At 29.3% G+C, this 14,986-nt stretch overlaps 1 protein-coding gene across 4 annotated transcripts in view; it reads left to right on the top strand.

Annotated features, from left to right (window-relative positions):
- Positions 1–5,616: 5,616 nt before the first annotated feature.
- The window catches only part of LOC118071093 (uncharacterized), a 76,578-nt gene continuing 67,208 nt past the window's right edge, over positions 5,617–14,986 (top strand). For 2 of the 4 annotated variants that reach the window (XM_035090051.1, XM_035090049.1), the window contains exons 1-3: positions 5,621–5,701; positions 5,778–5,950; positions 6,029–6,119. In XM_035090051.1, the coding sequence (XP_034945942.1) occupies positions 6,054–6,119 (66 nt within the window). In that variant the 5' untranslated portion in view covers positions 5,621–5,701; positions 5,778–5,950; positions 6,029–6,053. Of the gene's footprint in view, positions 5,702–5,777; positions 5,951–6,028; positions 6,120–14,986 lie in introns of all 4 variants that reach the window. The other 2 variants (XM_035090052.1, XM_035090050.1) reach the window with 2 other exon arrangements.

Below are 14,986 nucleotides of genomic sequence, written 5' to 3'. Positions count from 1 at the left end.
AAGTGAATATTTATTTTCAACTAAATTATTTTTGAAAATACAATATTATTTATAACTAAAGTAAGAAGTTACTCTTGTTCATAAATAAAATTCTAAAATATATTGTGGACTAACTATAATTTCTTAAAGATTTGATTCTATTTTTTAAAATGAATGAATTTAAATGTTATCATTTCCTCAACATTTATACCGAAGACATAGAACCAATAAAGACGTTGAAGACTTGAGAAATGAAAGAGAAGGATATGATCTATTGGATGAAAATAAACCTCTGATAGAAGATAACGATGAAGGTATAGCATTTAAAAAGAAATTAAATAAATAAATTTTTAATTATTTTTATATTAATTGTACGTACATTCTATACAGATCATCAAGAAGGAATAGCTGTTGATTTAGAAGAACGTATGACGTGGCATGCTGCTAAATTTCTCTTCAACATCAGAGAAAATTGCAAAGTATCTCAAAAAGCTATAGATACAATTATTGACGGTGTAACATGATTAGTTGATATCTATACATCAATTATTTTAGTAAGTTATACTATCTCTTCTTAGCAAATTAAAGAATAACAGCAACTTAGAACTATTTTTCTTGATATGTATATTATAATTCATTTTTTTTCATAGAAAAAAATATATAGCAAAGAAGATACTGAAAGTAATACAATAAAAAAAGAAGATATTACTTCCGTATTTCATGAAGAATGCCCGCCATCGATGATATTCTCTTCAATTCAAACTAAGGATGCTCTAGATCAAGTACTCATTACAGATCTCAATATGGTTCCAGCCAGAAGTCTCACTATTGCAAAGGGTTTAACTTGGAAAAGAAAAAGAAATTCAGCACCAGTAATTTGTTGTACTGATTATAATCCTCCGATTATACCATTTTTGACTAGTTTGAAAAACTTGTTATCAAACGAAGAAATTCGGAGCTACATAGATAACCAAAGACTTCAACATGATAACGTATTCCGCACAGTGTTAGACGGAGAGTTTATATTAACACATAAATATTCCATGTTTTATTGGATTTAAGGTAACTTAAATCCCAAAGTGCGATCATCATTGGACGCAATCCAATTATATGGAGTAGTTAAAACAGAGTATTTGAAAAAACCGAATGCTTTAAATAAACTTCTACAACCTTTCATAGATGATATTAATTTCTTACAAAATACAGGAATTGATGTTGATATAGGAAGAGGACGGGTTCGAAACTATAAAGGTTCTTTACTTTTTTGTTCTGAAGATACTCCAGCATCAGCGATGATTGGACGTTTTAAAGAGTCTACTGCAGCACTTCGACCTTGTCGTTCTTGTCAGACAACCAATAACGCTTGGAAGTTAAGTTTTCGTGATGCTGATTTTACGCCACGAACAATTGAAATACATGAGGAAGCTGTGAATATAATCAATGATGAAACTATCACTCCAGCAACAAAAAAGTTTTGGCAAAAATTTACGAGAATAAATAAAAAAAATTCCTCTGATGGAAATTGAACATTTTGACATCACAAAATGTCTTCCTCAAGACATTATGCACATTTTAATTGAAGGGCCACTTGAAATTTCTTGGCGACTTTATTGGTCGTATTGTATTCAAACCTTGAAGCTTTTTAAATTACAAGATTTTAACCATAGTTTAATTAATTTTAATTATAAACAGTTTAAGAAAGATAAACCTGCATCTATAGAATCACGTCATTTAGAATCAACTGCTACTTTACGTCAAAGTTCAGCCCAGTTATTAACACTTGCTCATGTCTTAGAATTTTCAACTGTCACGTGGACAATGGCTTGTAAAGACATCCATCTTATAGAACGTACTTCTTGTTTCATAGAAATGTTACAAATAGTAAATATTGCTCTTGCATATGAAATTAATATGGATTCAATTGCTTTGCTATCATATATGATTGATTTATTTGTCAATCACTTCAATGAGTTATATCCTGATTGCTTAGTTTCTAAATTTCATTACCTTATACATGTACCCCGCTACATACGTTTATTTGGGTCAGCAAGGCAACAATGGTGCTTCCGTTTTGAAGGATTACATGCCTAATTTAAAGGACTTATGCCAGTAGTGCGAAACTATAAAAATGTGCCAATTACTTTAACTTATAGACATCAATCTCGCTTATGTTCAAAACTTAGTTCATATCAAGGTGCTCCGGCAAAAAAATTTCTATATTTAGGTGATACAGTCACTTCTGGAAAGATTATTTCGTTAAATGATCTTCCAGATGCAAGAATTTTTTATGAATTTATTGATGAAGCTGAAAGACTGACATGCGAAATGATATTGTCTCCAAAAGTAATAATTTATGGTACATCATACCAACCAAGTAGTATAATATTATTAGAATGTAATGACGATAATCTGCCTGTATTCGGTGAGATTGAGAATATATTCATTTATAATAATAAGAAATTATTGTTAGTATTATTACATATAACTGAAAATTATGAGTCAAAACTAAATGCTTATAAAATTAGTCGATGTCTGAATAATGAGAAGCTTGAAATTAATATTGAGACATTGATATTTCCTTGAATTATCTTGTTTTATTTTTAAAGACTCAAAATACGTACCATTAATTAATTATCAGCGAATAGAATTATACGCGTAAAGATTTGAAAAACTAAAGTTAACTTTGTTAATTAATATTGATGTAAATTTTATTCGTTCTTGCTGTAACAGTTACATTAAATCACTAAAAAACATATCTTATTTGTATAAATTTGTTGAGTTATCTGTCCTCTCTTATATATAAGACATAATTGTAATAGATATAATTATAATTATTATATATTTGGATATATTCACATGTATGTTTCAGTTTGTATTACGATTAAACTTTTCTACATGTGTTATTTTATGAAGTTTATTCTTTGCTGACACACGTTATATCAAAAAGTGTGCTAAATTACATTACATGTGTCATTCTAACACGTGCTACTATATAATAGATTATATGGGTGTTACTTCGTCAGAATTAAAAAGTGTGTTATACTTAAAACACGTGTTCAATATTTAATCTACCAAGATTACACGTGTTATAGTAACACACGAACACGCGTATTAGAAATAATGCAACACACTAAACGCAAATAATATGCTTAGGTGTGTAGCAATAACACATGTTCGTGTGCTAAATAACACACCCAGCATTTGCAGTGTTGAAGCGCGTATAACTTAAAAAATCGCGCTTAACGGCGCCAGAAGAGGAAAAGCACGCTCGGGCCCCTAAATATTAAAACTTGTCAGGTGAAAGATAGAGCAGAATTCTGCAAAGGTAAATTGTTCAATTTTTGATTCTGCACATTTTGAGCCCAAAATCGGGCTGATCGGTGCATAAGGATGATTTAAATAATCCATTACTAATAAAAATAATGAAAAAATTAATAAAAAAAATTTTTTTTTTTGAGAATATAGTTTAATATCTCATGTTTTAAAAAAAAAATCGCCACAGAGTAATATGTGTAGCGTTAATTATTTTTAATAAATTATCTTAGACGCGCCTGAAGCTTTTGTCAATAGTGAAGCTTCAGTCGCGAATAACTTTTTATCTATCATAGATATAAAAAAAAGTGTTCAGTACTTTATTTCATTTAAATTACATTCTGAACAACTTTTATTTAAAACATTTTTTCATATCTATGATAAAAATCGAGAAATTTACAATGGGGAGGGAGGGGCGGTTTTTTTGCGATTTACTCCCTCCTTATGCGTGCCAAACATTTTTGACCTACTCCATCGTGTTCCTTGCGAAATTTTCGATCTAATCATCTATAAATCATCACTTTGACCGCAGCAAACTAAAATTATCCCATTTCCCCCATTTGATTGGACTGTTCCTTTAACTTAGTCAAATGTGCATCCAAAATATCAGTTACACATAAATTTTGCAATTAATAATCGTTGATTTATATTACTAAATTGAATCAAAGAAATGCGTTTAGCTTCTTTTAATAATATTTGACAGTGTGCGGTAAAAAGCCGTATGCTGATTGACCAACACAATCTTTCTTTGTATTGTAAGACCGTTCACACAATCAAAAACATAAGCCGTAACGTACAATTTAAGATGTACGCGTGCATATTAACATCATAATAAGTTAAAAATTGGTTTGTACGCATGCGTACATCTTACGGCTTTTGTTTTTAATTGTGTGAACACCCTCAGTGCTATAGTTACTTTTTCCATGCTGTAAACAAAGATGACATTCATATTTTTCGTTACGATTTAATATTGGCGGCAACACGTTATATCATTACAATTTATTATTAACTTAAACGGATTGACGCAGTGCCCTCATGGATAAGCGTCAGCTTGACGCACGATGGGTCGCGGGTTCTCGAGTCCCAGCCGAGACAAAAGTCATTTATATGATTTTTCTCGGGCCACCGTGAGCAGGAGGAAGACCTCTTCGGAGAGCCGGGTGATTGTATCGACGACACAGATTTACTGCGTAAGATCCTGATTGTAGGGATAGGGAGGCAGTATTGTAAAACGTGCCGTATTCATTCCAACGAATTAATTAATTAAGAAAGTTAATTATCAATGAACCTAATTCATTTATTTATTTGTTTATATAACCAAAAAAATTATCACTAAACTTAAATAAAATTGTTTGTCGGTAACGTAGTTATCACAGCTAACGTTACTCAATTTTCAGGTGCTGTGGAACACTAAATTTTCTGGTGCTGCCAAAGTAATTTTCAAAATACTGGAAGATAAATTTTCTTATGTAACTTATAATTTTTGTATGTTGATCATTACTTTTTACTTTTCAGTAAGTTTGAACTCACATTCTTGAGCAGCACGGTAATTTTTGTATGGATTTTTAAATAAAAATTAACAGAATTTTTTCTCCGTGTACATAGCATTTGTTACGATTTTTTGTTTAGAACAGTGAATCGATCGATGCTTTCTAACTTTACGACTTTTTTTATGTCACATAGGGTGATTACTCTATACCATTTAGGAAATTACTCAATTTTCTTGTTTCAGAAATGCTGACATTGTGACATCAGCTATTCTTCACGATGCTATTAATACATAAACATAACTCTCCTAGTCTATCTTATGAGTTTTGTTTACATTGTGTTGCGTTTAAGCACGTTCATTATGATAAAAAATTCGCAATAAGTGTGACATGCGCTGACATGCCGCTACAAATTTTATGAAAAACACTTTTTCATATTTATTATAGTTCTTGAAAAAAATGACAACAAATGTAAAAAAATTTCATTCACTTCAGTATTTCCGTGAATAAAAACTTATATGAAAGACTATAGTGACGTTAAATTGAATCAATGATTTAATGTTTGTATCAATACAAACATAAAATACGAGCAGATTCTTGATTGAAATTGTTCTATCGAAGAGTGGATATTCAAAAAATTCCAAATAATACCAAGTCGAATAAGCGTAGAGTATTATTTCAATTTTTTGTCATAGAGTTAAAAAGAAAGAATTACTAAAAATTAATCATTTGATTAAGAATACATGAACATATGTATGTCTTGAGCACCAATACAATTTTTATTCGAAACTCGATCTTACGTTCCAAAATTTTTTATGTCAGAACTGTTTTGGCACTTCTTGCCGTAGAAGTTTCTTCGTCATTACAAGGGCAGTATATAAATAACTGACCTCGGAAAGATACAGAGATGTAACACTTACGTAGTAAGATAGAAAAAAAGTTGAAGTCATAATCAATCTTAAAATAGTGACTATTCTACTAATGTTTAATATTAAACAGAAATAGTGACGCAACTAACGTACGTCTGTGGGGAAGGGTTCACAACATCACTGACTGCTTATTCTGTGCAGAAACGGTTGGAACGAAACTGATCTAAACTGTAATCCCTCTAAAGAACGATACGATTCGACTGAAAGTTTTTCATCCAATAAAAATTTAAAAAATTTATTGAAGTATAATATATAAATAATAATCTATTCGAATTTTTGTACAAAAAATTTGTATACTACATCGATTATTCTTTTTTTTAGTTGGATTAAAATTTTTCTTGAAACGATGGTTTATGAAAGTGATTTCTACACGACTCGACGCCCGTATCGGCCTTCGTACTCAGCAACTATGGTTAGTATTTTTAAGTACTATTTTTCATGTTTATTATTCATGTTAGCTAATTTAAGTTCTTCTGGCTTATCGTATTTGCTATTTCTATTAGACAATTTATCCAATTATTTTTTATTTAGTTGTTGTGGTAAGCAGTCGATTAAAACAATTAATACATAGAATTTTTAAATATAATTATTTCTGTCAACTTACCTTTAGTCATAATCAAAAGTTCAATTTTTCTGGTCGCGGCTAAGCGTATTGATTTTTAATAAATTTGAAGTAATGAAATAACAAACGGCAAAATTAACATGTAAATTTACGCCATGCTTTGCATTAAAAAAATTAACCTTTCTTTCACTGGAGTAACATGTTTCAAAAGATTTGTTTTTCTTTTCGATAGTAGGCCTTATATTAAAAAAAACTATGATTAGTTTTTTTTATTATTTTCAACTGATTACTTTTGATATTGAATCTAATTCATCAAAGAACTTGTTCATTTATTATTATTCGAATTCGTCAAATTTATTCATAATATTTTTTCATTTTTTTTTCTTACCGATGTTAGCGACAGTTTGATACAGATATTTTACATCACATCAATGACTTTTTCTCTTAAGAATTGTGATTATAACATACTTTTATTTTTATCTATTTCTTCATAAGATTGAACATTCAGTTTTTCGGACTCAATTAATCGTTGTATTTTTCGAAATAACAATAGTTAAATGACATTTTTGAAAAAGCATAAACCAGGCATACAATATAGTGAGACCTCGGGTTGTATTTCAATTTCTTAATATAGGCTCTCAGCGTGAGCCATTACGTTTCTGTGTCAGTATAGCATAAAATAACTTTTTAAATATAACGTCTATTTTCAAATATGACCAACTCTCTAAAAGTCATGATGTTCTCTCCTCTCAAAATTTGTGAAGAAATCATAATATCATACTTTTATTTTAGTTTATGATGGCTCGGAATGCGATTGCCCTAATGCTGCCCCTACCTTAGAGATTATAATCTTTCCGTCCAGAATTTATAACTCCACCTAATAAGCTATTAGTTCATTAGTCATTTTAACATGTCGCAATTATTTGTTCGGAAAAAGTGGATACTATAACAAAAGAATGATTAATAAATTGTATGCAAAGTGTATAACTTTAAAATTGAGGAACTTGTATAAATGTTTATTAGCACATTTTATTTTTTTTTCTTCATGTTCGGAGAAATAGCACTGATAGCCACAGGTGATCTATAGTTTACAATAACTAATAGACATGGATTTTATTGCAAAATAATGAAAAAAATTTTGTTCTACATTTCAAATGCATAAATTGGTTTAAAAATATCATTTCATGGAAAAAGTCAACTCAACTTCAGAATCTAAGGTTTATAGCGAAATCATTGTTCTTGACTATTAGAAGATGATATCGATTTCAATTTCATTCTATTTAGACGTAGCATCGTAATAAACACCTGATCAAGTCTTTGTTAAATTCAAGAATAGCGACCGTTACGAAACTATGTACAGATTTTATCTAATTTTTTAGATAAAATTTAAAATGCTTCGGCATAGTTATTAATACAAGTTTTTTTTGTGTCGATGCCGAATAAAGTGGTTTGAAAAGTCAGTCTTTAAATTCGAAATCGATAACCCACACAAAAATCCAATGTAAATACAACATAATGTATGCAGAATATACCCGAGATATATTTGGAATATTATACTTTTGGCAGATTTTCATATATCCAGAATACATCCTGTTTATATCCCAGTAATAAAACCAACATTGAAGATACTAACAGAATATATCTTATAAATATCCATATAAATTTTTAAAATAAAAAAAAAAAAAACAAGAAAATTTTTTTCTGATTAAATTTATAAATGAACAAACAATAAAAAATGATCTCAACAGCAATAATGACGCATAGGAGTTCTCACTGCTGACAGTTTGAGAAGACCAGTCGTTCTCAGCTTGTTTTTTTATTGTCAACAAAAAAGCGTTTTACTTAATTTGTTTGAATTTTTCTACATTACATTCTTTTCGAAGGGATTCGTCCAAAGTCGATCTTTCTATCTACGTCAATGTATTAAGAAAAATTCAAAAAAAAATATTTTACTACCTATTACTCCTGTCAAGACAGACCTGAAATGACAATTTTTCAATCTCGGTCAAACTTGGCTGGAATATTCCTAGGCATGCTAGATTTAAATAGGGATAGTTTTTAGGGGGTTGTAGACCTAGCGATAGAGTGAAAAAGGGATAAAATTGCTCTAAAAGCCGTTTTTTGACGTTTTTAGCGAAAACTATAATAGATATCAAAATATGTTTCAGACAAAAGTTGTAGATAATATGAAAATCTACAACATTTATAAAAAATTTTTTTGCATCTATTAACGTTTTCGCGAAAAATGTCTTTCAAGTTGCCAATTTTTAAAATTAAAAATTTTTTTTTAAGAAATTGTTAGAAATAAGATTTGCAAACGAAAAGTCCTCTCTTATTTTTCTAAATTTCCCGAACTCTAAAAGTTGAAAAATAGGGCTGCTGAGGGCCCGGCACTGAACGCAAGAAAGACAGCGTATCGGACGCACTCGTCGCATTCATTGCGAGTTTTTAAGCATAATAAACATGCGTAGAGAAATCGTAATATAAAGAAAGCCCATAGAATAAAAAGACCGGGTTTTGTTTATATATTGAAAATAAAAGAAAAAGAAGCTGACGTAACCTGGTCAGCATTCTCAAAATATAAAATGGAAAGAAAGTCAATATTCAAACCAGAGGTCGTCATTACCTCACGACAATTGTTTTTAAAAAAATGCAAAAATAAATTAGTTTTAATCGATTCAGTTTTTGATTTTCAGTCGATTAGAAATAGTTCATTTTTGCATTTTTTAAAAACAATATTCCCGTTTCAACTCCCGCTAAAAAAATACCCTACATCACTTTTTAAAGAAATGCAGAAGTAAAATATTTCTAATCGACTTAAAATCAAAAACTGAATCGATTAAAACTAGTTTATTTTTGCATTTTTTAAGAAAAATATTTTCATTTCAACCCCCTCTAAGAAAATACTTTACGTTACTTTTTAAAAAAATGCAGCCCGAAAAAACCCTTCAGTCAAGCATTTTTACGCCAAAGCGTATTAACATTATTCAGGGCCCCGAGGTAAATGACAAGGAGCACATGATCTTCTGTCTTCACCTCACTCACTTTAATTTCTGCGCATGCCTCACGCATAAAGAAGTATAAGTAGAAGTAAAAAAATTTCATGTTAGTAGAAATAGGGAGATTGTTAATGTATTAGCTCTGCAGTCAGAGCAAACGATTTTTATTTTGCAGATCAGGGTTCGAGTCCAGTTACAACAGAATTTTTTTTTCTTTTCTTTTCATTAAAATTGCACATAAATGCAATGATAACTTGTCTATATTTTTTAAAAATATATTTTTGAAGTCTTTCTTCAAAATATACTTTTTTCTGGAAGTAACTGGACGTAAGAAAGGGCTGACTTAAAGTTTTCTTTCTAAAAAAACGCATTTTTTAGTCTGGATCAATCAACTTAGCTTTACAAACTGAATTAATTAAACTGGACTTAAAAATATATATTTTTTTGAAAGTAGAGGAGGAAGAGAAAAAAGTGACATTAAATTTTTTTTTTAACAAATTTTGTTTTTTAAAGACTTTAGAAATAAATTTCAAAATAATATAAATGAATGATCATTGTCATTATATGTAATTTAAATGAAAAAAAAAAATTTTTTGCTGCGACTAGACTTGAACTTTGATCGGCAAAATGAAAATCGAATGCTCTAACCACAGAACGGATGATTTTAACTGCTTTCGAATATTCTTTAATCGTTTGGAACAAAGCCACGTTTATAGAACTATACTAAAAAAGGGTTTTTAACCCAGTTAAAATCTTTTCTCATTCAACGACTATTAATTCAATGAATAATCAAAAAAAAACAACTCAAATCGTTATTAAGAATTAATTTTGGCATGTTAATATTATAATTACATGCAAATCTAACTACAATAAAAGTCTCGTACTCCGACCACAAAGCTATGATGTATACATGTGGCAAATTCAAAATAATAAGTCATAAGCTGCAGACTTAGGTAAGGAAAGTAGGGAGAGAGCGTTTTTTATTGTTTATTATTTCAAATTGTTTGACAATAAATCCTACAAAGAATATAGCTGTATAGAAATAAGTTTTTTCACCCTTTTTAAATTTTATGTTACTCCTCCGTCATTGATTGGATAAGTTATTATGAAAAAAATTACAATTGTTTTTTAAATTAATTTTAACAGGCTAAAATTGCATGCACCGATAGAAGTATTTCTTTGTATCTAACATAATTTATTAGCAGCTAATAAATATGTTATTTAAAAGAGAAATCAAATGAACATTTGTTAACAGTTAAAAAATTATTTATTAGAGTAGATTTATTTGGCTCAATGAATGATTTCTTAGTTGCAAACAAATATTTATTTCTCATATAAATATTATGATTGGGCTCGATGGTAAGGTAGAATGACGGTAAAGCATAATCACACCAAAAATAGCTCTAACGGACTTCACAAAAATACGCGCCAAGTATGAATAACGAAGACGATAATCATCGTTCATTAAGTGCGATCTCTATAAAACTTCTTTATGTGAACAACTACAAAAATGCGTGGAATCATTGCAGCCAAGTATTTAAACATAAAGATTAATTATATTTAATAAAATAAAATAGAAATGTTTTTTAATTTTCGTTAAATTATTATGTAATTTTCTACATAAATCAAAGACAAACTCTTTATAATAAGATGAAAAAAAAAATTCAATACATGAAGAAAGTTGACAGCCTTATTACGTTTTAAAATTTTAAAAATAGAAAAAAAAATTGTATTGAAAACAAAATTTCTCTTTTTTTATAAAAATTTATTTAAACACAATTAACTTGGTGTGGCTCTTACAGCTGTAGATAAAACGATAATTGGCTATCGATTATAAAAACCATCTAATCAATTATCGTTTTATCTACAGCTGTAAGAGCCACACCAAGTTAATTGTGTTTAAATAAATTTTTATAAAAAAAGAGAAATTTTGTTTTCAATACAATTTTTTTTTCTATTTTTAAAATTTTAAAACGTAATAAGGCTGTCAACTTTCTTCATGTATTGAATTTTTTTTTTCATCTTATTATAAAGAGTTTGTCTTTGATTTATGTAGAAAATTACATAATAATTTAACGAAAATTAAAAAACATTTCTATTTTATTTTATTAAATATAATTAATCTTTATGTTTAAATACTTGGCTGCAATGATTCCACGCATTTTTGTAGTTGTTCACATAAAGAAGTTTTATAGAGATCGCACTTAATGAACGATGATTATCGTCTTCGTTATTCATACTTGGCGCGTATTTTTGTGAAGTCCGTTAGGGCTATTTTTGGTGTAATTTCACGATTTTTTGTACAACAAACGGAATGTGCATCATTCGACTCCGTTACTACGACATGGAATTTTAGAACAGACATCACTATCTGTATATAGATAGTACAGTACCGGACGTAGATGCTGTTCAATTTTTTAAGGGTTATACAAGCGATTTACCTATACCGTCCTAAAGAAAATCACACGGCATTTATGTCCGGTACTGTATAATAGTCTTTAGTCTGTTAGTATTTAATTATCAACTCAATAAAAAAAAAATTTTTATCTCTTACCGATATTGAGATATAAACAAAATTATTGATCGAAGGACATGAATTAGTTTTCAAAAAACGTAAAACGATTTTTTTTGAAACGTAAAACCATCGGTAATACATTCTATGTATTACCTATCAACTTAAAATGTACATAAATAGTTGTCGTTTTCGATACCGAAAAACTCGGTCGGCATGATACGGCCACAGCATAATGACAACGCGGAATGTACGATCGATCGTCGTGCATAACATCTACGCAGGTTCAGAATTAGAAGCGGCACCTTAAATTTTCCAGCATGTTAGATTTTTGCGCCTTTTCTGAGTTTAACTTATAAAATCTAAAAAGTAATAAGTGAGGAGATGTAAGTAAAATAATTACTGCAATAATTCATATGAACACATAAATTTTAGTCCAATTCTTGAAATTTTTCCTCCTCTCTTTTTCTTCAATTTAGTAGGATACAATTTCTCTTCTATTGCATTCCCACCATCAACTTTTTTCATAAGAATTTCCTACAAATAAAAGAAAAGAAATACTTATTATGTTCAATTTTTAATTATTGTGATTAAATGTAAAAAATAGATTAGCTACCTTACTTATCATTTATGAGTAACTTAATTTTTCGTTGAACATTATGAAATAAATAACAATCTCTAGACTTTGTACACTTTGGTTTTCTTTAGGGGGAAATTGATCGTTCAGAATGAAGTCGTAAGTAGACAGAAGATTCATGCTGCATTCACATGAGAGTGGATCAAAAGTCAACAGAATAACTATTTGAATTCTTCTGTAAATCTATATTTAGAATTTTCCCAAAAACTCAATTCAAATAAAAAGTAATTTTGAATAAAATTATTAATAATTTTAACACAATTTTAACTGTTGCGTCTCTAATGCCTTATACTATTGTACTGGAGTGACATTTGTACCAGAACTATACTGTCCTGAACATTTTGGTCATATAACATTTGTGCCCCTTTCGGAATGTGCTAGCAGTAAATTTACAATGTTGGTAGAGTAGAAACAGTTTCAACCGTTCATTGTGTTTATTTATTCAATGATCCTCTAGTACATGTATTTATTGGATATAAAGTATATTCATTATGATTAGTAGAATATTCATTGATTATTTTTTTTATATTTTTTTATTTATTTACCAAAAAAAAGTATATTTTTTAATTTATCTGTATCTCAAAATTATGAAAAATTCAAAAAAACATGAAAACATGATTTTAAATCTACTCAATTTTCTCCTAATATTTTTAATAATTTGTCGAACCCTTTTCTTTTCTTTTCCAACTTCTCTTCTTCTTCTTTTTTTCTTTTTGATGTGTAATATCTGGAACAAGACATTGAACTATAAAATGACAATGTTCATTTGGTTGTACTTTACTTCATTGCTGTTGCAATAAAATAACCTTTACATTTTGTTTTGCAGCTTGAGATTTTTCCCACCTCTTTTTTTTTTTCTTTGTAGAAACATCTATTTAAATTTTTTGTTTCGTTTTTTCATCTTTTAGTAAATTTTGTGTTCTTGTTTCGATGACCTGTAAATTGAATTTTATTAAAAAGTATTCAGAAAATCAATCACACCGATTTTTTAATATCTCTGTACAGTCACAACTATTGACAGATAAAGAAAATATCTTCGTCTGACAATTAATGGTTAATTTACCGCTACTATCAACTACCGTACTTACTTGATTTATGTATAGGTACGTTTGACAGAAAGGAGCATTCAACACGCTCACCAGCGCTAAAAAAACATTTATTGAAAGATGTTTGTTTTATTTAAGTAATAGGTACACGGTATTCGATTGATACACTCCCCAAAACTTTATTACTTTTTATTAATTTTTTATACCAAAAAAAATTTACATTCATAATTTGGCGCCTCAGTAATTCTTTCGTTTTTTACCAACATAATATTTTCCATAGTCATGCAGCAACTTCATGGTAGTACCAACTTTATAAAAAAAAAGTCATACTTTTAAGGAAAAAGATTCTTTTTACTTAAAATGCGGTCCAAGGGGCGTGGCCAATTTTTTTTTCGCAAATAAATGATTTTCAGGACACAATAGTAATTGCAATTTATTGTCGTAGCTAATCAATGGGGGTTTCAAAGATTTTTTAAAAAAGTTTATGTCATTATTGCAGAGAAATTAGAAATTTAAAGGAGCATAACCTCAAAAGTGCTAATTTAAGCGGAATAGAGACACGGTAGTACCTTCGTCACCGCTATTCATACTTGGCGCTCGAGACACTACTAAAATAAACGTGTCTCTTGATCAAATGTTAGGTTATGTTATGAAATAACTTTTATTTATTGAAAATTTTTAAATAAAAAAAAACGGTTTCGTCATGATTAAAATTAATATTTTCTTTTAAACAATAGCTCGACAAGCAATTCCATGATAACCATCTAATTTCGTGTGAATTTTTGATGGTTTTATAAATATAATAATATAAGACAGCTGAGCAAAGAAGATTTATTAGCTACAAATAAATCTTTATTTGTATCAAATCAATGCTGAAAAATAATTTTAATAAATTCATTTAGTCTCAGCAAATAAATTCTTCTATCAGTGTGTAATTGCAATTTTAACGAAAAAAAAAGAAAAAAAAATCTTGCCGTGACTGGAATTGAACCCTGTTCAGCAAAATGAAAATTGAGTGCTCTGTCAACATTGTCAATAAACTCTTATTTGTATTGTTTACATTTATGCGTCATAAGCTACAGGCTTATAAGGAAAGGAAAGAGGGGTGGGAGCTGAGCTTGCTCGTCAACTGCCCAAACTCGCATTTTTCTCTCCGACAAAATTTTCAATTCATATCGAGGTTTGGCCTTCCACAGCACAACGCGAGGGCGTAAAGTCAACTTCAGGAAATTTTATGACTTCAGTCCGAGAGGAGAGGCCAGTATAGAAGTTCAGTCCTTATAGGAGCTAAGAAATGCAGTCAGCATTTATAAAAATCATCGCAAGATGGCACGCTAACCCAGCAAATTAAACAAATTGACTTCAGATAATTTTTTCCCAAAAATGAATCGATTTTTAAGAAAAAGGAAACAAATTTTAATCAACCCTATTGAGAATAATAATAAAAATGATGCGCCTCTCATAAAAAGAGCTAAAATCATAGAGGACGGACACCAGCACGAGGGGGAAGATCTTGTCATATG

This window comes from Chelonus insularis, unplaced genomic scaffold (genome assembly GCF_013357705.1).
Source record: "Chelonus insularis isolate UGA/USDA-ARS -01 unplaced genomic scaffold, ASM1335770v1 contig_71_pilon, whole genome shotgun sequence".
NCBI lineage: Eukaryota > Metazoa > Arthropoda > Insecta > Hymenoptera > Braconidae > Chelonus > Chelonus insularis.
The sequence above is the reverse complement of the archived record's forward strand: the minus strand, read 5'-3'. Positions and strand labels throughout refer to the sequence as shown.